At 35.4% G+C, this 27,184-nt stretch overlaps 1 protein-coding gene across 3 annotated transcripts in view; it reads right to left on the minus strand.

Annotated features, from left to right (window-relative positions):
• Nucleotides 1-276: 276 nt before the first annotated feature.
• Nucleotides 277-27,184, minus strand: part of RAP1B (RAP1B, member of RAS oncogene family) — a 44,668-nt gene continuing 17,760 nt past the window's right edge. Inside the window, exons 2-9 of one of the 3 annotated variants that reach the window (XM_032347107.1) lie at nt 11,582-11,657; nt 10,971-11,053; nt 9,562-9,630; nt 8,371-8,427; nt 7,102-7,242; nt 4,845-4,988; nt 3,856-3,972; nt 277-1,604 (exon numbers count right to left, since the gene is read on the minus strand). In XM_032347107.1, coding sequence (XP_032202998.1) covers nt 3,886-3,972; nt 4,845-4,988; nt 7,102-7,242; nt 8,371-8,427; nt 9,562-9,630; nt 10,971-11,027 — 555 coding nt within the window. In that variant the 5' untranslated portion in view covers nt 11,028-11,053; nt 11,582-11,657 and the 3' untranslated portion in view covers nt 277-1,604; nt 3,856-3,885. Of the gene's footprint in view, nt 1,605-3,850; nt 3,973-4,844; nt 4,989-7,101; nt 7,243-8,370; nt 8,428-9,561; nt 9,631-10,970; nt 11,054-11,581; nt 11,658-27,184 lie in introns of those variants that run through there. The other 2 variants (XM_032347106.1, XM_032347108.1) reach the window with 2 other exon arrangements.

The following is a 27,184-nucleotide window of genomic DNA, read 5'->3' on the forward strand; positions in this document are numbered from 1 at the left end:
CCGTAAGCATAACATCTATCAAAGTATTTTCAATTCTTTCTCCTACACCTCAAAGAGCTACTGAACATTACCCAAAAAGCATGTATTCGTCAGTAATACTGCTTGATTTACAAAATTCTTCCCCCCCTCCAAAATTCAAAAGATGGTTACGTGGATATTCAAACACTACTGGGGGAAAAAATCTGATATCTTTCACTCATTATTTCTGTAATCAATGAATCAACCTGGCTTGCCCAAATGTTAAATTATGAAACCACACTATGTAAAATGCACCTGTTACATTTAAAAAGAAGTTAAACCCAAATTTATTTGCTAGCACTGTTAAACATTACACAAAACATTCAAGTGGCAAGTAATTATAATGCAAGCCCTTGCATGGCAATCCAAATTTATTGAACTACTGATGCTAAGTTATACAAAATTGCACCACTTTAATTAAGGCTTTTAGTTTACATTTGGCCACCTCAAAGTAGTTGTAACATTAGGTTGGTCAATTTAAATACTGTGGCTCCCTGTTGGATAGACACACAATCTTTACACCCAAACGGTTAATGCATACAAAGCAACAAGGCATTGTTAAATAAAACAGCAATAGTTACTGCAACTTAGGCCTTGTGACCAATTACACATGATTAAAATTACTTCCCACATTCACATCCACAGTACTCGTCCACCATTTAACATCTCAACCAAAACGTTACACATGTGAAACAATCACTAACAGGCAAAAATACTAAACCTGTATATTTGGTATTGCAAATACACTTATGCATGAGCAAGCAAGGGATTCACAGTGAGAATCTACAGCTGCAGAAGCCTGAAAATGATTTACAAAAATTGTTAAATCATTAAAAAATTGTTTGAAAATATACACTTCTTGTTGTAGACCCCCACTGTACACACAACTATAAACATGGTTCCCTATGTAAACAAAAAAGGAAACATATAATAAAAGATTTGAAAAGTCTGGACATTTCCTTCCCAACAGATATTAAAGGCAATGTCTTTAATCTAAGACATTATACTGAAAGGACTATCATATTTTAAAGACAAGATCACTGTCTCCACAGGTTTTTTTAAAAATTAAAAAAACTATATAGCTGTGTTAATCAAAGCGCTTATTTGTACAATACAATGATAATGACCTTGAATTTCTTAAAAAAAATTACAATAAGCTACAAGTATCAAAGAAGCGAAGTTATCTGGAGTAGTCTATATAGGAGCTCTTTGGACTTTCTTTTATTATGCTAAAATAGTGGTGCTTTTAGGATTTACATTATTGTACTCTCCAATACAAAGTACGGGGTATGTTAAAGTATACAGTACACCATTTTCATACATGTACAACATTGGTGGATGAAAAATGTCTCTTAGCAGTAATACTGGATTGTAGCCTCTGGTTTTACCAGCTGCATACTCTAGGACTATTATATAAGTAAAAATCTCTCTTGTGATACTGGAAAGTGATCAGAATGTGCAAACTGATGTAGTAGCTTTCATCCGCCTCTTAAAGGGTACCACCACAGAAAGTCCATTTAAGATGTTGGTAGGTTTAACAAAGTTGGAATGCTGGCACTGTTGAATTGGGCAACAGTTCTTCAGACCTGTTGAAAGGAGAAAATTAAATTGAAAACATGGCGTTGAAAACAGCAGACTACAGATCCATAGGTATACATTAAAGCAACAGTGTTTTATGTGTTAGAAATGAATATAATACAGGCTCTTGTCATTACATTCATGACAATGTATGACAATGCACCACACAACTCATAGCAAGGGAAGCATAGGTAGACATTTTCATCTTTTCAGAATGACTTCATCTACTCTGCTGCCCTCTTTAAAGTCAGTCAAATTAACTTTTAGACCCAGAAAGGGAAGGTACCTTAGTGCAAATTTCTGTGTATTATCTTCCAAAGATTCAAAGCAGAAAGACAAAAACCAAAAAAACACATTAATATTTTAGGTCAGGTCAACTTTATTAGAATTAGGATTAAAAAAGATAGCCATATTAACAAAATGAGTGTTTCCAATCCTAGAATTACATCGTAAGTATAGAATGTACATCTAATCAGGGTTTCTAGTATCTGAAAATCAAAACCTTTCTTTACTCTTCCAGAAAGAGTAGCTACAAAGCTGGTTCAGAGACGTAGACAAAAAATAATTTATTTCATGATGGCTCTTTATAGTCGACAGTTATAAACGTTCTGATTTCATATTTAAATAAATTCTATCAACTTGATGGATGTTAGAAAAAGCTGGTATTGTACGAAAATCCTATGTAATTAAACTTCAAAAAATTGTGAGCGATATAAAAAAAGGTAAAATTAGAACTCATTGTCTTCCAAGTATTTATTTACTTTGGATGATTTTCTGCATACACTCCTGGGCTAAAGAAAGTTTTCTTTTTACTGTTTTTCTGGGATTTAGACTTGTTGCAAGTTCCAGAAACAATGTTAATATTGATATGGCTGTTGAGGCAATTTTCATAAATGCCTTGAGCTTTAAGTCCTCAGTCTGAATGAGTTTGGTAAATTTTCTAAATCCTAGCAAACCAACTGTGGCAAATTAGATAGGACAGATTGGAGTATATGAGTTTACACACATGTGTGCTCCTAGGAATGGACATGTGGTGAGGATTGAGAGGATTATCAGGAATGAGAGCATGTATCTCTAAACAGAAAGCCTTAAATAAAGAGTAGGGACAAACTCTCGAAGATTAAAGTGTGCTACCATAGAGGGTCATTTACATTTAATCTTCAAGAGGTCCTTGAGGAGAGCCACAAATATTACAAGCTCCCAGAATAAGGGCAGAGTAAAATATAGTTTTAATGGTAAAGGAGCAATAAGCCATTCTTGTTGGCAAAGAGCAGCAGCTAATAGCTGAAGGTAAGTTTACCAAGTACCAGGCAGTGATCTGATTTACAAGTATTAAATCATTTAATATGACTGTTTTCAAAAACCATATAAAAATGTTGTATGTTCAGTTTTCCTTTGCTGTCTCATCTCTGAGCTGTTTCTGTGGTTTTCTCTGCCTGACAACTCTTCGGATATCAGCTTAGATGTCTTTTACTTTGACATATTTTCCCTGAGTCCGCAGTTTACATCTGACTAATTTTCGGTTCCAGTTATTCATGCTCCTGTAGTACCCATAAGAGCATAACGACTAAGCATAGGCTTGGGAGCCAGTTCATCACTCAAATTCTGAGCCATGCACTCAGATCATAGGATTCAAATTTTGGCTCCTATATTTACTAACTGCAGGGCTTGAACAAGTAGTAATCTTTTTATGCTCTAGTTCTCTCATATGTAATATGGGAATAATAATAGTTCTTGCATCATAGGATTGTTGTAAGAATTCAATGAATATGTGCATAATAGTTAAGAGTGCTAGCTAGCATATGATAACTATGTCAGGGGTTCTTATTACCAGTACTGTGCTGGACTTATTCTATCCCTCATTTATCGTATTTTTCAATTGTCTAACTCTTCCACTAGACCTGAATAGCTTAAGGCAAGGAAAGAAGGTTGGTTTTGTTCATCACTGTACTGTCAGCGCAAACCAGTGTTCCAATGGGGCATAAGTATATATTGGATGAACTTACCTAGAATATTCACTTATGTGGAATACCCTACTTTTGATGATGATATATAAAGGAAATAGTTATTTTAATTACTAGGATATCATTCTAACTCATGGATACCTTAAAGAGAAGTAATCTCGGTTTTTTTGTTTGTTTTTTTAAGAACAACAAAACATTTTATACTTGTTTTCTTGAAAGAGTGTCCTTAATGAAGCTGAGGTTAAAAGTTAGAGGAAAAGAATATAAAAATAGAGGAAAAGATAAATTAACATACCTGGCTCAGAGCTACAATGCATCTAATATATTAAAGCAGCTGACATGTTGACTTTTTGCGGGCCTTCCCAGGCACTGGAGTTTTTCTGTTAATTTGCCGCACTAGGTCATAAAAGATCTGCAAACAGAGTTGGGTTGTTTTTTTGGTTGTTTTTTTAATTAGGAAAAACCCCCCAAAAAACAAAAAAATGGAAAAAATAAACTGAAAACCTGAACTCCACGTATATATATGAACTCCAACAAATATTCTGTTCAGCTAAGGACTAAGTAAAACTAGGTAGTTATATAACTATCAAATACTTTTATTTTTTGGGAGTGCTAAAATTTCTCTCCTTAAAATAAGAACTGAGTTAAGGAGCAGCAGAGATCTTACTGTCATTCATTAGAACATTTAATATCATTCAAAGAAAACAATCCTTTACTCTTCAAATCTTCCCTATGTTATCTTTACCTACCACATGACTTAAGCCCCTTCAAGGCAAGAACCATGCAGGCCTTCTTAAATTTGTCTCCATCTTTTACAAAACATCCTTCATTGCTACATATATACACCTGAATACTTAATCCTGTCTTTCCCTCCCCTAACCTTTTCTGTCCAGTCTTCCCTTTTCTTTTTTTAAAGACTTTATTTACTTATTTGAGAGACAGATCATGAACAGGTAAGAGGGGTAGAGGGAAAACTGACTCCCTGTTGAGCAGGGAGCCTGATGCGGGACTTGACCCCAGCACCCTGGGATAATGACCTGAGCAGAACAGATGCTTAACTGACTGAGCCACCCAGGTGACCCAGTCTTCTTTTTCCTCTGAGCAAATTCTAGCACTGTTGCTTATTAACATACATATATTAACATAAGATTTTTGTCTATAAGATCAACAAAGCACCCAGAGCAAACATTAACCTAAGGTTGTGTTAATACACACACATTATTTTTTCATTAATTTTAAATGTTGAATTCCAAATCGAGTTTTTTAAAGTGTATTTTACCATACCTCATTAACATTTATTTTTGATTTTGCAGAAGATTCTAAGAACGCACAGTTGTTCCACTGTCTTGCTAGGTTCTGACCTTGTTCCTTTCCTACAACTCTTTCATCTTCCAAGTCACACTTATTACCAACCAGGATCATTGGAACCTAAAAATACAAAAAAATTGTGAGGGTAAAAAAAAAGTAAGTATGTTATATAAATTCAAAACAGAAGAATTTTTTAAAAAATTAACATATAATGTATTATCTGTTTCAAGGGTACAGGTCTGTGATTCATCAGTCTTACACAATACATAGTGTCATCCACAACACATACCCTCCCTAATATCCATCACCCAGCCACCCCATCCGTCCCACCCCCCTCCACTCCAGCAACCCTCAGTTTGTTTCCTGAGATTAAGAATCTCTTATGGCAAAACCAAAGAATTCTAAGAGTCAACCCTAAGGATTACTTTATATGCCAGAGAAAAATATTGAGTAACTAAAAAAATTTACAGTTTAATATGAAAGCCTGTTAAGAATCCTTCACGTGGAATTTTTAGAAAACTAGCTATGATCTACTTTTAAGAAAGGAAAAAAAACCCTTAAAATTACGTCCCAATGGATTTATAACTAAATATAGTTAGCAAAACACAAAACCTTTTAAAAAATAAATTATAAGAGAGTATTACTATAAAAAGCCAATACATTTCAAAATTTTATTTTATTTTATTTTATTTTATTTTTTTTTTTAAGATTTTATTTATTAATTTGACAGAGAGAAATCACAAGTAGACGGAGAGGCAGCCAGAGAGAGAGAGAGAGGGAAGCAGGCTCTCTGCTGAGCAGAGAGCCCGATGTGGGACTCGATCTCAGGACTCTGAGATCATGACCTGAGCCGAAGGCAGCGGCTTAACCCACTGAGCCACCCAGGCGCCCCATTTCAAAATTTTAAAAGTCTTTCTAAGGGATGTGAAGTAACTTCAAGTTTTCTGGTTTACTGACATGCATTTATCAAATAATCATTCTCCATTTCATGACACAAAAAGGAGAAATTTGGAAAGCCCTGAAGTAGAATTTTTAGTTTCTCATATAATATATATTAAAAAGCCAGAAAGTAAAATCATCCTAAATTATTAAATATTTAGACCACCTTAATCATTTGATGTCTATTTTACAAAGACACGATAGAGAGAAATAATACTTATTCTGAAAAATTCCCATTAATCATTTGGAGGCTGGCTTTCTAGAGAATTTTTGGAAAAAAGATCCAAATTAGGAATATCAAGAATTTTGGTTTTTAGGAATAGACACAGAATTTTATATTCATACTTATTTAATGTAACTGATAGAAGAAGAAAACTAGTATCAGAGACAATAGAAAATATTTACTAATTGAGAAATGGTAACTGAGCTATAAATATGTGAGCATACCCCAAAGTTCTACTGTTTCAGAAGTCTAAGAAATGGCAACATTTCCCACAGATGCCTCTGAACCCTCACAATATTTGCTTATAATTAAATTATATATGTAATACAGTGATTTTTTAAAAATGTGGTTCTTGGACCTCAGCAGCATCAACACCATCTGGAAATCTGTTAGAAATGTAAAATCTTGAGCAGTATTCTTGACCCACTCAATCAGAAACTCTGGGAGTGAGGCTTGGCTATCTGTTTTAACTAGATTTACAAGTGATTTCGATGCAAGATCAATTTTGAGAACCACTGCTATCTATAGTATGATAAGGAATTAAAGTAATCCTTCTGAAGTTTAATACAGGGATTAAACTCCATTATGGTACACGTAAGGGACATGCAAATTAATGTTAGAATTTAATGTACTGGTTGGCTTCCTTTTAAAAGTATTATTATGTTAGTTTTCTGTCAGTTGCTTGAGATGTGTTCATATGTAGTTTTGATTCTTGTTAGAAAGGCTCTTAGGTCTACCAGAAATATACCCAGACATCTATTAGTAACATCTGCCACCCACATCTTTCCTTCTGCCCCACCAAACACATTATTTAAAAATAGGAAGGGTATAACGTTTATTTTACACAGGCTAAGGAGAGAGGAAAGTTATTTCTCACTTTCCACATTATATATATTTGAAAATATGCATGAATGGTAAAGATATATTTTTGCCTTCTAGGAAAAAAATTGTTTGAAATCCCCCTCCCCAAAACACATGAACTTTAAATTCCATTTAAACTGAAACTCTTAAATTGGATATCACTACACTGAGAGTCTGAAATAAAATATATTTATTAGGAACTCAGCTTACATCATCAGTGTCTTTAACTCGAAGAATCTGCTCTCTCAGATCTTGTAAATCATTAAATGTGGACTGTGCTGTGATGGAATAAACTAAAGCAAAGCCTTGTCCATTTTTCATGTATAAATCTCTCATTGCAGTAAATTGTTCCTATAGTAGAAAGAAAGCATCATTAAAAAACAATAAAGTTCTGACAGTTAATTTGACAATTTTTAAAGTTTATAATTAGCGCTCAATGAAGAATACAGTAGTGTTATGTAACATTTCTTAAAATTATAGTCTGTGGCAAGATGTGATTTGAAAAACTATTTCATGAAATAAGTTTTTATTTAACAATAATACAACCAAAGCAGATTTATCCGCAATAAATATACTTAACTGGGAAAGAAACATCCTTTCCCCAAAAGCTACTTAAGACAGCTTTTTAATATATAATATGTAAGGTACCAAAACTGAATTCCCAAGTTACTCACAGCTAGTTCACAATACTCTAGCTCTACAAGGCTCACCAGCACGCTTACCTATATCTTGCCATTTCCTCACACTTTTCCTCCTTCACTAGACTGTGAACCTTTATAAGTAAGAATATTGTCCATGGCAGGTATCAGGTACTCAAACATGAATGAATACCATATATCCAGAATAAATCTTCCCTTCACCTTCAGATACCAACAAATCTAGTTGGTTTATAAATACTCTGAAGAAAAGATACTATTCAAGTTACTTCACAAAGCCACTGAGAAATAAATGTTTACTGAAGTATTTTCCACATTAACTAAAATACGTAATATATTTTGACTTGTTTTTAAAGTACTATGAGACTGAAAATTTTAATTCAATTTCTTTCTTTCTTCCCCCCCTCCCTTTTTCTTTGAAAATTTTATTTATTTGAGACAGACAGAGAGAGCACAAGTAGGGAGAACAGCAGGCAGTGGCAAAGGGAACAGCAGAAGCAAAGAGAGCAGGAAGCCTGAAGAGGGGGCTCGATCCCAGGACCCTGGGACCATGACATGGGCTGAAGGCAGCTGCTTAATCAACTGAGCCACCTAGGCACCTCTCATTCAAACAAATTTCTATTTATTTCTTCAGTAAATGGCCCACTGCAATTACAAAGCGCACACACACAGAACTTAAGAGAATAAGAAAAATAGCTATAAGATTTAATGCAAGTTGTAGGCTTTTAAGTAAGTTTAATGAGCATTTGTCTATAGAGTACTAGCATTTACAAGGTCAATACCACAGAAGTTGTGCACATACTTTCATACTTGTTTTACATACCGTTCCTGCAGTATCCAAGATTTCAAGCATACACTGTTGTGCATCTACTTCAACTTGCTGGAGGAAAAATTAAAATATACCTTCATTCTTTAATGTGTAAAAGAGTACCTTACTATATACAAAAACTAGTATGATATTTAAATAGCGAGATTACTGTAACTTTACAACTAGTTTTATGCAATACCTGAATAGAACAGGAGAAAAAACAGCTATATAATCAAGGTCCACTGACCCCCAAATTGTATTAGGTGCAAAAACCATGTGTTCTCAACATAAGGATACCTCTAAGATCCAAGCTCTGTGTGAATCACTCAGAACTTAATTCTGGGGAGGAAAAGATTTCAAAATAGCTCAAAATTTTTTAAAACCAGTACTAGTTTCAGTAAGATCAGAAGTCATTCTGTCTATCTCAACACTGCCACGCTTTATTTAGATATACCTTCATTTCTCTAGATAACTACAATCCCCTTCACCGTATTGGAACAATGTTCAAAGAAGCAAAAGACACCCAGCAAATAAGTTATGTATCCTAGTGACCCCTTTACACCTAACATTTCCTTGGAAAATAAGTTATTTAGAATTAGATTTGGAAAGAAAAGAGTAATACTGCCTCAAGGCTTTCCAGTTTCTCTGGTAGACTGCAGACACAAAGGGAAGAATACAAACAGTATCTACATAGCAGCTGGGGGGGGGGGTCAAACTGTTACATAAGGTGGGGAGAAAACTCTCCCCCTAAATTAAAAATGTCTGCATATTAAGTTTTATTGTCACATGTTGTATCTGTGGACATAGAAACAATTCTATTATTAGTAGTGATACTTTAATAAGAAGGGAGCCTGACAGTGTTCAGTTTTTGGTGGTGTTTGGGGTGGAGGGACACAACTATCACTTGAAATGGATAGCCTAATTCTGAAGTTTGTGTGTCAAATTACAATTTTAGGGTCAGGATAAACTTAAAATTCTCTGAGGAGGGCAGGGAAAGAGAGAGAAAGAACACATACGAGCAAGTGTTTTTACTATTTTCATTAACTGGTACGGAAATCGAGTGTTTTTTCCTACTAATTTTTAAATAAACTCTTGCTTCTTCCTCCGACTTTGTAAACAACATTCAGCAATTACAAAGCTAAAACTAAGAACTTATATTTATAGTAAAGTCAAAAGCAAAAGTCTTCTAGAGTAAGTAACATATACCTTTCTATAAGAATCTTCTATCGTAGGATCGTATTTTTCAACAAAAATTCCTTGAACAAACTGTACAGTCTGGAAAAAAAAAAAGAATACCATTTACACTTAAACAAGAAATTCAAATCTGTACGCTTTGCACTATTGATTTCACATAGCCAGTTACATCACTGATGAAAATATAACCACTACTACATTTAATGTATGCATTTGGTGAGTAAATTACCTTAGAAAGCTTTTTAAAAACATTAATAATCACTATCCTCCCTTTTAGGTAATTCTAACTTTAGAGCTCATATATTTAAAATTTATTTATTTTCTTTTTAGAGAGGAAAAAAGTGGGGAGGGGCTTTAGGGGAAGGAGAGAGAGAATCTAAAGCAGGCATCATATGCCCGGTGTGGAGTGATCTGAAGACCCAGAGCTGAAATCAACAGTCCAAAGTTTAACCTTCACCTACTGAGCCATCCACAGGTCCCATATTTAAGCAAAATTTTAAATGTCTTCTATTTCAGTCTTAACAGCTTAAATTTGAATTTTAATTAGAAATGGGCTATTTGTTTCATGTACAAAAGTACATACCTTCAAGACACCTCCTCATCATTTTGGATATATTTACAAATGAAAAAGCAGCTCATGCCCCACTGCACACATTTCTCAGTTTGATTCAAACTTCAAGTTCTGTGCTAGGTGGCCATTCTAAGTGGCTGAGTGAGATGGTCAATCTGTTTTACACTGGGGCTTTATTAAACTGAACTACTCATCAAGTCATTTTCCTTAAGTTTCTCTCCTTTCCCAGCCACTACTGTCAAACTGTCTTTTTTCTCACTAAATTATTACTTTTAAAATATTTTTAAGTAATGTCTACACCCAACATGAGGATTGAACTCACAACGATCAAGACATACATGCTCTTTCCACTGAGCCAGCTGGTTCCCAATTGCTACACTATTTTTTCCCCCCACTACACTATTCTTGATACAGAAAGCATGGCCGCTAAAATAATGTGAAAACTGGACAGTCACGGGTTGTATTGGAAAAAGGTTTTTTAAAAGCTTTATTTAATATTTTCAGAAAATACATATTATAAGCCAAGTCACAATAAGAAAGACCAAAATGCATTCCTACCTGGCTCAGAAATACAGATGGACACATATTTATATGCTCCCACTCTCTATGCTTAGCCCAAATTGTATTCTGGCATATCCCATGCTGGTCTGGAACCAACAGACCAGAAACAATATGATCTACACAGGTCCAACTAGAAGTGGACTAAAATTACAAGAAAAATACACTGCCTCTAAAATCACTGAGATTTCACTTTAACAAATAAATGAAGACAAATAGTCAAAACCTAAAACTCAACAGAAAAAGAACATGTGTTGCAATGAATAGCTTAGGTACGGTGATAATGACTTACCAGAGCAGATTTTCCAACGCCTCCTGAGCCAAGAACGACTAGCTTATACTCACGCATGGTGCAAACTTGTCAAAAGCTAGTACCTTATAAGGAAAAAACAGAGAGAGAGAGAGAGAATTCTTAGGTAATATATCTTTGTATTCATGTGCTTCTTATATAAATTAGATATTCAACCAAATAGTTAAAAAAATGATTACCATACTAATATACGCATTTGATAAACAGACTTACTAAAAGGATGCTACTGGTAGGGCTCTTTATATCACATCAGAGGTAAAAAGAAACCACAGAATTACTGACGTGACTTTAGCCCTAACCTAAATTCAAACAGAATAAAATATTTGCTCTATTTAAAAAAAAAAAAAAAAAAAAGGGAGGGGGCTGAAAAACAGCACGAAGGGGTATATTACTGGTTACAAGATGGCAGTAACAGGCATGTTTAACTCCCTTTCCTGAACTATCTGTAACCTTGAGTCACAAGTAGCTGAGTGCCTACTAAGTGTGGGGATATATACAGTCAATGAACAAAAAATTCCTGTCTTTCCTAAGCAATATTCCAGTAAAGATAAACAGGCTAAAACAAAGGTCTGCAAACTAATCCAGTCAATCACCTTTTTCTGCACATAAAGTTCTGTTGAAATACAGCCATGTCCATTTATTTGTGTAGAATCTGTGATTGCTATCTTGCTGTAATGGCAGAATTTAGTAGTTATAATATAGGCCATCTGGTCCACAAAGCCTAAAATATTTACTATCTGGCATTTACAGAGAAAATTTGCCAAACCCTGGGATACATGAATGGTAAATGAGTTAGCCGAGAAAAAGGACCAAATATCTATTCCTGAAGTGGGGGAGGTACAAAAAGTCTGAAAATGGTTAGAAATCAGAGACAGAACTGAAGAGTATGAGTCCCAGACTGAAAAACTATGGCTTTCAGTAAGATGAAATAGTGGAAATCAAAACAAAACCAAAAAGAAAAAACCCATACCAAGGCTTATTACCATCAAATTTCAGTACATGAAAGATAGAGAAAGAAGATCCTAAACGTTTCCTGGCTAGGGAAATAATAACAAAGCTCTTACCATCCTAGAAAGAAAGAATTGGTCAATGGCCATGGGACAAAAGCAGCCACCAGAACAGATTCTAAATCTTCTTAATCAAGAAATGACAGTTCTGTAGTCATAGTAACAAGTAACAACCATAAACAGAGCCCTCATTAAGATTCTTTTTAAAAGATTTTATTTTTTAGTAATCTCTATACAAAACACAGGGCTCAAAGTTACAACTCCTGAGATCAAGAGTTGCACACACTGAAGCTTACACCAGCCAGGTGTCCCACACTTCATTAAGATTTAAAACCCTTCTACCACCCAGAAAGTTCCCAACGTGCCTCTTCCCAGTTAATTAACTTGACACCCTTTTTCTTGACTCTAGTGGCTGCTTTATTTGTCAAAGCCACAACCTCTTCTAGGAAGAACTTCATTTTTTTTTTTTTTTTATAAGCTCCCAATATAACCTTTACTTTTTTTTTTTTTTAAATTTATTTATTTGAGAGAGAGACAGTGAGAAAGAGCATGAGCGAGGAGAAAGTCAGAGGGAGAAGCAGACTCCCCATGGAGCTGGGCGCCTGATGCGGGACTCGATCCCGGGATTCCAGGATCATGACCTGAGCCGAAGGCAGTCATCCAACCAACTGAGCCACCCAGGCGTCCCATAACCTTGACTTTTGTACTTATATCGGCAAATGACAAATACTGTGATATTGACAAGTGTGACTTAACCAGACTTATGACCAACTTCTGAAATGCCAAAATTAGTAGCTTAAGAGGAACTGCAACTACAGAAAAAATTATGAGACAAAATAACAATCAACAGTCAACTTCTTTAATTGATATTCCAGGGCCTCAAAATAAAATGACTAAGATAGTCTTTCTTTACTTCCCCCTGCTCAAACCTCTGGAAGCCTACTCTCCTTGATTTATTCTGTCTCTAAACTACCCACACAATCCTATTCCTTTTGTTCTTTCCCTTTACCTCTGAAATGAACTACTTTTCTTGAAGGTTTCTCAGCAAAGGAACAATTTTATTAGCCTCTTTAAAAGGCAGAAATATAGAAACAGAGTTTAGACATGAGTCTAGATTTAGTTGAATTTATAGTGAGGATTTTCTTCAATCTCAGGGAGACTGACAAATTTGTTTCAGAACTTCAACTTAATCACTAATTACTTAATTTCCTCTTTATAAAGAAAAATGGTTAAAAGCAGAATAGGAAAGACCAGACTCAAACAACTCAGCATATTTTTAAAAAATTAGTCTTGAGAGATCAAGAATCTACTTAGGAACTACACTATTTTAGAAGTCTTTCTTAAAGGTAGATGGGTCAAGATTTAAAATTGTAAGCAAAATAAAAATGACTTGATATGAAACAAAATAAAAATTGATGTCAGGAAACTGTAAAATATATTTAGCTGAGGTAAAGGAAGACATGTTTGTTCTTTCTGTTAATTGGGCTCAGACCTGAATGGAAAACTTGAAATTAAAAAAACCTAGCAATTTAGGGGTGCCTGGGTGGCTCAGTGGGTTAAAGCCTCTGCTTTTGGGTCAGGTCATGGTCCCAGGGTCCTGGGATCAAGCCCCACAACAGGCTCTCTGCTCAGCGGGAAGCCTGCTTTCTCCACTGCCAACCCCCCCCCCCCAGCCTACTTGTGATCTCTGTCTGTCAAATAAATAATAAATAAAATCTTAAAAAAATAAACAACAAAAACAAAACTAGCAATTTAGAAATCTATAATGGGTGAGATTTTTAAAAGACCCTTACAAAGTGAAAAAGCTAGAAAGAAAAACAAAACATCTTTATATTCTAAGAAATGGGAGCCTATGAGTGAGGACACATTTTATATAATGCAAAGAGAAGAGTCACAGTAAGGATCAATGTTCCATGTTTACTAAGCAAGAGAAGTACAATGATTCAAAATCTGTCCCATAATGCTGCTCCAAGGAAAACTTGAGCACCCAGCAATTCCTGCCCTTTCTCCACTGGAGGTAGACGTGGACTAACTACCTAGAGCCACGAGTGGGTGATGGAAGTGTTCTAACACTGGTTGTAGTGATGACACACAACTGTATAAAGTTACTAAAATCCCCAAATGAAAACAATGACACAAATGATTGAATTAACATAAAAATTTCCATTTAAAAATAGACTATAAAAAGTAAACATTTATGGAATTGCATTTCTTAGTGAGATCACTGAGACCTGTTTCCCCAATTGCTTCATTTATCTATAGTAAATATTACCTGTTGCTAGAATTACAATCAGGTTCATCCACATTATTGCTTCCATCAGTAATCTGTTCCTTCTATTTCTTATGTTAAAAAAAAATATATCCAAAGAAAATACCCATCGTATGGCTACATGACATTTTCTTTACCCATTCATCAGGTGATGAACATGTGGATTATTTCTGGCTTGTGGATATTATAAATAATACTTATTGGGGGACCTGGATGGCTTAGTCAGTTGAACATCTGACACTTGATTTCAGTTCAGGGCATTTTGTGTCAGGGGAGGTGGTCCTGAGACTGAGCCCTGTGTTGAGTTCTGTGCTCAGTGGGAAGGCTGCTTGGGATTCTCTCTCTCCAGCTTCCCCCTCTATCCTTCTCCCCACCTCTCTAAAATAAAAAAAGTAGTGGTTGTCTGTTTGTTTTGATTTTAGTAATTCAAACAGTAACTTTTATTACAGAGAGCCCTATGGTCATAGGAAATTTAGAACTGAAATTTTAAATTTTGGTAGAGAAATATGATAAAGTTGTTAATAAACTTTCAAATCCAAAACTGGTGGCAAACTTGCCAGTAAGAAATTTTTGTAACAAGCAATACTGGGGTAAGGAAATTCAGCTGAGCAAAGTCACTTAATTTTTATCAGTATTTCCTTACATGTCTAAAAAACTAAAATATTTTTATCTAAATCCTGATAAGTAACAAGGCTAAGGGTATTTTTTTCCTTAAAAAAAAAAAAAAAAAAAAAATACCCAGCAGTATGATAGCTAAGATTTGGACTAAAATCTGCTTTTCAAATAGATGCTTTCTACTATACCAGCTTTAAATTGTTTACAGATTCTATGATTGAAATAATGTATTTCAATTTCAGTGACTGACTAGGAATGGCCATTATTTCTGTTTTTAAAAGGACTCTGTGGTTGTATCTAGTTTTCGCAGAAAAGACAACCCTGTTCAGTAATGTAATGTCTGTCATTAGCTTTTTTGGCAGAGAGGAGGGAAAAGGTGCTAGCATCTACGTATTTGTGAGCTGTGGGCAGGACCTTCCTGTTCAAGTGCTCTTAATGCCCACGAATGAGCACTTGAGAGTCTGAATTTCTAAAATTTTAGGCACAAATTTGAAGGGGAGAGTTACATCAGAATTTCAAAGGGATTTGTGATAACTGTTGTTTGAGACACTGAGAATAACTGTTCTCTTTCACAGAATCCTAAAGAGGGACAATTGACAGCACAGCATAGTGGTTCACAGCACCCAAGTTTCAAATCCCAGCTTTGTGTAACCCTGGCAAGTCATGAAACCATTCAAAGCTTCACTTTCTCTATAGAGGGAAAATGGCAACAATAATATCTACATGATAAAGTTGTGAGGCAGATACACAAGAAAGTAAACTCCAGAAAAATATGGAGTTTTGTCTGTTTTATTTCCTAGAACATGAACCAGTGCCTGGGGCACTCCTGTCACTATAACCAGTTTGGATCAACTTAACTATACTATAATTCTTTAGCTGTAGACTCTTAAAGTTTACTACCATATTCTACTAAATCTAAGAGGCACTTAAAAAAATACATTTTAAGGGTGTCTGGATGGCTCAGCTGGTTGTCTGCCTTTGGCTCAGGTCATTCATGATTGCAGGGTCCTGGGATTGAGCCCTGTATCAGGCTCCCTCCCTCCCTCTGCGGCTCACCCCCCTCCCCCGCCCTTTGTGTACATACTCTCTCTTTCTCCATCAAATAAATAAATAAAACCTTTTAAAAAAATATATTTTAACATCTCTGCAACTAGAATGTGTTACAACCTCCCTGCCATGTCAATACAAAAGGAAAAAGCTAAGTACATGTCAGTATTCTGAATCGTTTAAAGAAGTAGTTCAGGGAGAAAGACTGGGAAATAATCCTCTTGCAAGTCTTTAAAAAACAGATTATTTCACAAAAAATTCTGTAATATTGGTGTTATCTCTGACCCTTAATATTAATTACACAAGTCAATGAACTTTACTATACCTCAAGTTTTGCAGACTGTAATTTTGACAGCCTAGGGAGAATCTCAGTACACTTTAGGAACAGTGAGAAAAATCCCGAGATTGTAATATAAAATGAATTTTAATTCCCTTGAATGTGTAAAACAGATATGTGATAATGTGGGGGATCATTTTTCTTCTACTTTTTTTTTTTCTGAGAGTTTTATTACTAATAAACAATTAATAAAATATACAAATGAAACCAAAAGTAAAAGAGGAGTTGTGGAGTTGTCTTGTAATTAGCTCATGTTATTATCATTTATGAATGCTGATAATCATTGGCATTTTAATTTTATTCTTTTAAAGATTTTATTCATTTATTTGACAGAGAGAGGAGACAAGCAAGAGGGGTTAACACGGGGGAGTGGGAGGGAGAAGCAGACTTCCCACTGAGCAGGGAGCCTGATGTGGGGGGGCCCAACTCCAGGACCCTGGGATCATGACCTGAGCTGAAGGTGGACACTGAATGACTGAGCCACCCAGGTGCCCCAATCATTTTTATACAGTGGTCATTAGTAATGCAAAAAACACCAAGTTTAGACGGTCATTCAACTCACAATGAGTAGTAATTATAATACTTACGCTGGCAGAGAGAAGTATCTTTCAGATAAATATACTATTGGTGACAGTGCATGTTTAAATAAAACAAACAGGCAAGCTTAAAAGAAGAAACAATTTTTAATCCTATTTTTAAACCTTAATAACTAGTATGCTTGTTCTTGAAAGGGGCTAAGAGGTATTTATTGAAAATTACAAAATTAAACATTGTTTTAAGTGCTCTACAGAAGAATTATCAACATAAATACTGACAATATTTACTCTAACAATGTAAATAGGAAATTTTTTTTTTTTAAAGATTTTATTTATTTGACAGAGAGAAATCACAAGTAGATGGAGAGGCAGGCAGAGAGAGAGAGAGGGAAGCAGGCTCCCTGCTGAGCAGAGAGCCCGATGCGGGACTCGATCCCAGGACCCTGAGATCATGACCTGAGCCGAAGGCAGCGGCTTAACCCACTGAGACACCCAGGCGCCCGTGTAAATAGGAAATTTTAAACACTTTCCTCTCTGTTGTCAAAGCAAAATTTATCTTTATATTAATTAGCATGCCAAAGCGTCTACCTAGAAAGAAAAGATAAGTAAGGTAGCAAAGAATTTAAGTTCTAAGTACTTTAACTGGTATGCCACAATCAAAGGATTGTATTCTGAAAAGCTTGCTGGTTTACCTTCTTGTACTTCAGGAGAAAATAAAGATTAAAACACAAGAAAAGATACAAAGTAAAATTAGAGTACTTGATATTAGAAATTACTAAGAGTTCTGGTAACCAGGTGTTACTGCCACTTGGAAGAAATAGGAAGTACAGTTAAAAACATTTCACAAACAACTAAAAAAAAAAAAAACAAAACTACATTGAAAGAAATCGTAGCAACTTTCAAGAAATTAAGGGCAACAGCATGAGAAAATGTTAGATGAAAATGCCATCAGCAATGGGAATGTCCTGGTTAAACACTGCCAAAAATTATGGTGCTATTGGTCAATTGTGAAACATTCTAGTTTGACTTTTTATTTTTTATTTATATTTATTTATTTACTTATTTATTTATTTGACACAGAGAGAGAGAGAGAGAGAGAGAGAGAGAGAGAGAGAGAGATATCACAATTAGACAGAGAGGCAGGCAGAGAGAGAGAGAGGGAAGCAGGCTCCCTCCTGAGCAGAGCCGGATGAGGGCCTCGATCCCAGGACCCTGAGATCATGACCTGACCCGAAGACAGCAGCTTAACCCACTGAGCCACCCAGGCGCCCTAGTTTGACTTTTTAATACAGGTCACGGGCTTTGGTTGGTTTATATATGTTCTTTTTTTGTGGTATTCCTTGTAAATAATGGCATTTATTTGTAAAATTTAGGTGCACTCTGAAAATTAAAAGCAAAGTTAAGAATTGCTAATTAAAAATAATATGCCTAAATTAATCTGCATTTGAACTAAGCTTTAATCTATTAAGTCATTAATTAATGGGACACTCTCAGATCCTCATTTTCTTCTGGTAGTTAAACAGGTAAAGAATGTAGTATATATGCAAATTGAGAATAGTGGTTTACGAATAATGCCATTTCTGACTTCATTAGCAAGAAAGTGTAACTTCCACAACAAGCAGGCATTTACACAATTATAAATATGAAGCATGATTCACATTACTTCTCCAACAATCTCAGATTACAGATGAAGCAAACCAATTGGTTTAATAAATGAATTGAATAAGAAATACTTGGGGGGAGGTAAAAGTTGCATTAAAGATTGGGTGAGGGGGGCATGAGGGTGGCTCAGTGGGTTAAGCCTCTGCCATCAGCTCAGGTCATGATCTCAGGGTCCTGGGACTGAGCCCCACATTGGACTTTCAGCTCAGCAGGGAGCCTGCTTCCCCCCTCTCTCTCTCTGCCTAGCTCTTTGCCACTTGTGATCTCTATCTCTGTCAAATAAACAAATAAAATCTTTAAAAAAAATCTCTTAAAAGAATTGGGGGAGGGTATTTTTAGGAATTTTATATTTACATGTAAAGATTTCTAATTTTAATTACTTACATAGAGCTTCTAAAATTTGTATGACTTACAACCAACTTCTGATCAATGAGAGTAACTGACACATCTTAGATTTTGCTGTATTTGTTGCAGAACAAGCACTTGGATACCCTATTCACTAATTTAAAAGGTTATTTTATTATTACCTTCTACAACTTCCTCCATTTACTCTACAGATCTAGTTTTACTGGCATTTTTTTTTCCCAGTTAATTTAAGAAGTTTTTTATTTCTAGTCTCAAAGATAATCATAGCAAAGACATGAAGGGACAAGAAAACAAAACCTTCTAGGGCTCCTTGCCAAGTCAGGTTTCATGGGCTGCTTTGTAATTGCCTTAAGTGAAAGTTGAGGAAACAGATGCAATCATAGTCTACCTGAAGTTCAGTAAATATATCCAAGATAGTACTTCATCAACCAGAAATGAACTGGAATTTTCACACACACACACACACAAAAAAAAAGATGCTATGATTCTGAGAAAATTCTAGAGACTTTTGAGTCAGAAAAAATAAAAATTCAGTAAAATTTTAATCTAAATGTGTTCATTATATAAAAATACATATCCCAAAGCAAGTAAGTGACTTGATTATCTACCACTCTGTATTACATGTAATTTTCATTAATAAGACCTAACACAGACCCAACTTCAAATATTATTGACCCTCATTATGAACCATAAGAGTAATTCTAAAAAACACTGTGGAAATAAAGCATAAAAGAATGATGGATGTATTTTAAAAAACCATATATATGTATGATTACAGTTTTGCATATATATATTTTCAAACTATATACACAGTTCTAGTTTTTAACATCCATTCATTTACTGATGGCACACGGGCTGCTTCTATAATGCTGCATTAAGTACAGGAGTGTGCATGTCCCTTCAAATTAGTGTTTCTGTATTTTTTGTGAAGGAGATTAAGAATACACTTATCTTGATGAGCACTGACAAATATACAGAACTGCTGAATCACTATATTGTGTACTTGAAACTAATTTAACACTGTTAACTACATTGGAATTAAAAAAAAACCTAACAACTCATAGCTTTTACTTAGTGTTAACATTTACTGAAGACCTACTCTTGTCCAAGCTGTGCTAATACCTGAAGATTAAAAAAAAATCTAAGAAATGATGACTTATACCAATATTACTATAACATTTAATATTAAATATCAATAGATAATGAGTGCCTACAACATATTAGGTACAGCTCTACCTAATGGGAATGAAGCAGTGAACAAAAGACTCTGTCCTCAGAATTTACAATGGGGTGTGGGGGGACACAAAAATCAATATAAAACATGTTAGAAGTGATATAAACACTATGGAGAAAAGAAATAAAAGTAAGGTAAGGGGACAGTGTGGGAACGGAGGGATCATCTTGCACAGTATGGTGATAAAGGACTTCTGTTAAGGTAAAGGTATTATACACGTGAGCCTCTAACAAAGGTTTGAGCTGCATGGGTCCACTTATATGCAGATTTTTAAAAAAATACAGTACAAAGGAGGGAGAAATGAAACAAGATGGGACCAAGGAAGGAGACAAACCATAAGAGACTCAATCTCAGGGGGCGCCTGGGTGGCTCGGTGGGTTAAGCCCCTGCCTTCGGCTCAGGTCATGATCTCAGGGTCCTGGGATCGAGTCCCGCATCGGGCTCTCTGCTCAGCAGGGAGCCTGCTTCCTCCTCTCTCTCTCTCTGCCTGCCTCTATGCCTACTTGTGATCTCTCTCTGTCAAATAAATAAATAAAATCTAAAAAAAAAAAAAAAAGAGACTCAATCTCAGGGAACAAACTGAGGGCGGCTGGGAGGATGGGGTGGCTGAGTGATGGACATTGGGGAGGGTAGGTACATGCTATGGTGAGTGTTGGGAATTATGGAAGACTGATGATTCACAAACCTGTATCTCTGGGGCAAATAATACATTATATGTTAATAAAAAGGAAATAAAAAATAAAATACAGAGAAAAAGTAAATAAAAAGTTTAGTACTGTAAATCTATTTTCTCTTATGATTTTTTTTTAATATTTTAGTTATTTATTTGACAGACAGAGACCATAGATAGGCAGACAGGCATAGAGAGAAGGGGGAAGCCAGCTCCCTGCTGAGCAGAGAGCCTGACGTGGGGCTTGATGCCAGGACCCTGAGATCATGACCTGAGTGAAGGCAGAGGCTTAACCCACTGAGCCACCCAGGGACCCCTCTCTTATGATTTTCTAAAAACAATTTCCTCTAGCTTTTTTTGTTCTAATAATACTGTACACAATATATATGACATAAAATATGTGTTAATCAATGTTATCAGTAAGACTTCCAGTCAGAAGTAAACTATTAGTAAAGTTTTGGGGGAGTAAATTATATGTGGATTTGACTCTTAATCCCCACGTTGTTCAGGAATCAACTGTATAGCTCAGTACCCAAAGCCCCCTTTCAATAGACTGAATTTGTGTTTTCAAAAAAAGTTTCTAGCATTTGGCTTTATTCTGTTTTTTAGTTTCAAATCAACATCTCTAGTAAGGTAATATGCCAGTTAATTTGTAGCTAAAGTTAAATTTGGATTTGGGAAAGTCACAGAGATCTGTCTAGAATCCATTGGAGAGCTCATGGCTAAAATACCCCTTCTTCCTCTCCTACCAGGAACAAAAACGGGATTTCTGGAGCAATCTAAATGTAGGTGGTCTTATGAGATACCATTATTCAATATGCACAAAATGCCCCTCAGTCATTTCCTTTGCCAGCTCTATAGGGAAAGACATTCACAATCCCATCTCCAGCACCACCCCCTCCACTGTTATGTAGCAAGAATACTACATACACATATCAGGATAGATTCTGACTAGCAAATACTTAGAATGCAATTCTTACAAGGATAGTGTCAAGAAAGATTTCTAAAGTATTCTTAACTGTCCCAGCCCACAATGATAGTTCCTCTTTCTGAAAACCCACACCAAATACTTCAGCACTTGATTATATACTGTCTTGTATTGTTTTCTAAGAAGAGACAACAAATTGTAGAAAGGAACATTATCTCAAGGTTTAAGAAGCTTGGCTTTATTTAAAAAGTTATACAATTTGAGATAAACCACTTTGTGCTCAATTTCCAGTTTCCTTGTTTGGAAAATGAAGGAACAGGGAAGGGGGAAGTACTGTACACAGAGTTGCCCTAGATGAGACATCAATGTCTGAAGCTGCAAGGTGTTAATATTAGGGAATGGTGTGAATTGTGGCCAAGGGGAATGAATGCTTATACAGCTAAAGTCATTCAAATTCTAAAAAATGTGAATAATGTGAAAACCAGCAAAATCTATGTAAGGTATGATCTGGACTGTGAGTCACTACTTTTCTACTTCTAGACTAAATAATCTCTAAGGTCTCTTTCAATTCCAAAATGTACTGTTACATATACCAGGGTTCTGAAGAATTATATATGGACAGAACTTTTTTTAAAAGTATCTTAATATTATATTCTCTCTTCTTAATTATTACAAAAAAAGATATAATTCTATGTTGGTACTAACATTTAATGATAATGTAAATTTTTTCCCCTAACTTCATAATGGTAGTTTCATATTACAGACATTTTAGGATTATTATCTTTCAAACTTAATACAGATAAAACTAAAATAAAGGGGCTGAAAATACAGGGCAACCTGCAGATTCATAGGCTGCTCTAACATGGGAAAATCCATTGATCCTAATGGGCATTCAACCGAGGCAAGATGTAAAGGCTTTCCATATTTTCTTCTTATTTCTGGCATGCTAGTCCAACCTGCTCTGTACAAGTAAGGTCTTTTGAACTAACTCAAGATTGGGGATGGACACAAGGTACTCTCTTGCCCAGGGTGGTAAAACATGGAATCTGGAAATAAGGGAACCCTAGAATTGACTACCTATGTAATTTACCAGAGGGTAGGCACTTATTCTCAGCTTGTGTCTTAGTGTGTAAAATATAGACAACATAGACCAATTTCACAGACTTAATGGACAGATTAAGGAAGAATGTATATTGTCTATAAGAGTTTTAAGTGTTAGTCATTACTATCATCAACTAGATGCACAGTACTCCCTTATTTTTTCCTCAGTTTGGTCTAGAAATGTTTGTTGAATCAAGGAATGACTAGAGATTAATAATTCAGTTCCAGCAAAGGAAAGAACTGTTTAGATCTTTAATAAAAGACCACAAATAAGTTACCTTTTGTATGTAAACTGCCATCTGAGTTCACATCAATTACTGACAGATGTCAAGAATCTCAGCTGAAAATGAACTATACAAATCTTGAAAAAAAAAAATTAGTCTTTATACTTGCCCTGTAGGAGTGCAATTCCAGTAGAAAAGAAAATGCTCTGAAGCAGGAAAAGTATTTTAAACAGCAACTTTTGGATTCCAGAGACACCTGCTCTCAACCTCGTAATCTAATTTATTCTTTTAATCAACCTCATTAGTAAATGTAAAAAGGCTGTAAGAATCAAATCCTTAAAAAGTGGTGATATTCAAAAAGCATAATTCCTTTCCATTAAAATATGTCATACAGAGTCTCCAAATAGTTATAGTCAAATTTGAAAATTTCCAAAACTATGGTAACTCAAGTAATCCTATCCCCGTTATTTTCCTACAACACCCACCCCCAACCAACCATTTTTGAAATTCTGTGATCTTAAATTATAAATAAAGGACTAAGTAAAAAACTTAACTACTGGTTCCTGAAGTCAAGTGACTTCTCCCACTGAACACTTTCTGGAAGAGACGATATTTGATTTCTCCTTTCCGCCTCCAACTCCCAAAGTAGTATTTTAGCAGCTGAAGAGGATTACTTGTTCTCTTTGCCCTCCTAAATAAAACTAACTAACTAAAATGTCAGGAGAACTCGGTACTAATCTGTTGGGAGACAATGAGAGAATTCAAAACTTTTTAAGCAGATTTAAAAATTATTTTTGGAGGTCCAAACACTACCTCTCATACTCTCTTTTAAAAATAAAACTAACAATGGACTACAAAATAAACAGAAAGCTGTTAAAATCAATGTTACTTATCATATTTACTTTCTGAGTTGTGTCTCTTGTAATGAGGACAAAAGGGAAATGCTTCCAATCTTACATTCTGCTGAGAAAAGTCCTCTCTGTGAACTAGATTTCTAAATCCTGTCAAGTGTATAATTTGTAGTCTATCAAACTGTTCATAGCATTTTCTCTAACCTGACTGTATTTATAATCTCAAGTAGGAAAAAATTCTTCCCTTGACCTTTTCATGGATTAATATTGCCAGTAAATAAAGCTTATTCCATCATAAACTATGACATCCAAGTTAAGATCATGTTTTCTAGCTTTATTACTGGAGTTACTACCTTTCGGTTTAGTACTTGATCATGTCTCTGAGAAATTATAGTACAACAATTTATCAGTAATATGACAAATGCAGAAGAACCTGTTTCTTAGCTTTCTCAGCAAAATCAAGGGATAAGCTGGTAGCTAAGTGACAAAAAAAATGAAAAGTCTTACACGTTAATGTTTTGAAAACAGGAAGAAATAAAGTTGGCTCAAAAATGACCTATTAGTTTCTACCAGATCCCTCTAAATATATCGAATTTATGTAGAACTCTCCCCTGCTCCCAAGAGTTCTTTGAACATGACCTAAGAATTAACCTGTCAGGGTTTTTTTTTTTTTTGTCCATCAGATCTAGCAGTAATTCTATAGGTGTACACAGTGACTCAAAGATCTGCTGTGTATTCCAAACATAATTTAGGTAAATATGGATAGGAGTATGGAGATTAGCTTTACTACTGGCTATATATCTTAGAATCTGAAACACACATGCCTTATTTAACAAGGTTTTAAATTGAAAAAATGGTAAGACAGGAAAATGTAAGTGTTAAGAAGATAGGCTTTAATCTGATTTCCTAGACTGCCAGTTCTAACTATTAGCTAAGTGACCCTGGTCATGCTATTTAGCCTCTAGGTCCCTGGTTTCCTCATCTGAAAATGGGAGTAATAATATCTATTTAAAGTTTTTAAGAGTCAAATAAAATAACTTATCCCATGAAAATGTTTAACAAAATGCATAACACACAGTAAGCAGTGTTACTTTTTATTTTAAAAATCCCATCTATTTACAGTGTTCAACCTGAAGCACCTCCAGTGCCTCAAAAGCACAGTATATTACAGGAACCTGTGTACCTGGGGGAACTGTCACTAACACTTCTACTTTCTCCATTCCGTTACCAAGTCTGGTCCATTCTACCTTGGCATCTCTGGAATCAACTGCACTCTCTCCCCCCTTCATCACCCTCTAAGGGCCTTCATTATTTCCCAAAGAGGAAAAGGCGGGGGTGGGATACAGGAGGCAAATATGAAGGAGAATATTAACTCGTCAGACACTTGAATTTCAATGACCAGATTAGAGATATTTTAGTTTTGACTGTGAACACAAAGAGGTAGGGCATGCTAGAAATTTGAGAAAAAGGCAGTATATGACAACTGTATTTTAGAGGCCTTTATACCCCAGAAACCATTAGTTTAAAACATTAAAATGGGGGGAGGGATAGGGTGGCTGGGTGATGGACATTGGGGAGGGTATGTGCTATGCTGAGTGCTGTGCACTGTGTAAGACTAATGATTCACAGACCTGTACCCCTGAAACAAATAATACATTATATGTTAATGAAAAAATAAATAAAACATCAAATAGAGTGTTTGGACTGTGTTACCTCACAGTCAAGCAGGGTCTACAGAACAAAGTGCTATGTATACATGTAAGAGAATTCTCTGCCTAAAAGGGTATGTCAAGCAAGGCTTCACTAAATGGGTATTTAAACCAGACCAGTGGATATTTTAAACAGGGGAGTTCACTGGGAAATGAGGGCATTCTGGGGGAAAAGGATGAGGAGTGCATGGGGTCCAAGTGGGGGAGTAGATTGAAGAGGTAGGGAACCCTCTTAGCTTAAGAGTTTGACCTGTATTCTTCTTCTTCTTTTTCAATTTTTATTTATTTATTTGACAGACAGAGGTCACAAGTAGGCAGAGAGGCAGTCAGAGAGAGAGGAAGGGGAAGCAGGCTCCCTGCTGAGCAGAGAGCCCAACAGTGGGGCTCCATCCCAGGTACCTGAGATCATGACCTGAGCGGAAGGCAGAGGCTTTAACCCACTGAGCCACCCAGGCGCCCCTGTCCTGTATTCTACCAGAAACTGAGAGACAAAGAATTTGCAAGTTGGGAAATGATATGAACATATCTGTGCTTTACAAAGATCACAGAAACTAAGTATTTGTTTTCTGAATTCTGGGAATTCAGTAAGAGGTTGCCACAGCTGAGAGACAGTGACCAAGGTTAGGGTAATGACAGAAGCAATCAAGAGAACATGGTGAATGACTAGATAGGTAAGGAAAGAAATATATGATGCAGCATGATCAAACATGGATAGGGAGGCCATTAAATCAGATTGGGGACTTAAGAGGAACAGACTCGGTTCAGGAAGTACCTTTTATCTTTTGCAATAGGTTTCAAAGACAGCAGAGTAAAAACTTAACAATAGTATGGACATGGTGGTAGCATCTTATTCCTAAAGAGACTGGAAAGAAGATGCTCACTGTCTGTATTCAAAAGGTTTCAGGCATAAAACAGAACACTGATTTTTTTTAGCAAGATTATAAATGTACCAGGCGTAATTTGTTCCACTCAATATCCCTGGCTTATTAATGTGAAATATGTAATTTATTTAGATGATCAGAAATCTCAATGTTAAGGTTTATAGTTTCAGTCGTTAAGTCTTCATCAAATGAAATGTGATGGAGTTTTTTGCCAATTTATGAGAAACAGAAATATGAACAGAAAAGATTACTACTGTACAAAACCAAAAACCTTTCTGGGCTTAATGAGTATCTCAGGGCAAAATACTCAGTGACTAACTTGTGTTGTACAATAAACCGTAACACAAAAAAATCATTTGCCCACAAAATGCCACACAGTGTCTTTACACTTGTTCCCTTTTCCTCTTTATGGGAAGCCTTTTGTAAACAGACCAGTAACTATCTTAGATTTTATTTTCTCATTTCTTTAGGAATAAACAAAAAACTACTGTTATGGTGACACCACTGCCAGTGTTTACTTTCTTTTCTTAAGATCTAGCCTAAAAGAAAACTTAACTATGAAAAATCAACTAGAACTACTATAAGCAAAGTACAGATTCCCTCCTTCTTTTGTGGAAAAAACGCCATTCTTTTTTACCTTCAACCTAAATTTTTCCATGGTCTTGCCTTCTCAAGTCTTTTCATAACCCAAATCTGATCTTTACATTTCTATATAGGTATATAATGTAGGATACATTTGTTTTAAAGGCACAAGTAATT

This window comes from Mustela erminea, chromosome 6, assembly GCF_009829155.1.
Source record: "Mustela erminea isolate mMusErm1 chromosome 6, mMusErm1.Pri, whole genome shotgun sequence".
NCBI classification, from domain to species: domain Eukaryota; kingdom Metazoa; phylum Chordata; class Mammalia; order Carnivora; family Mustelidae; genus Mustela; species Mustela erminea.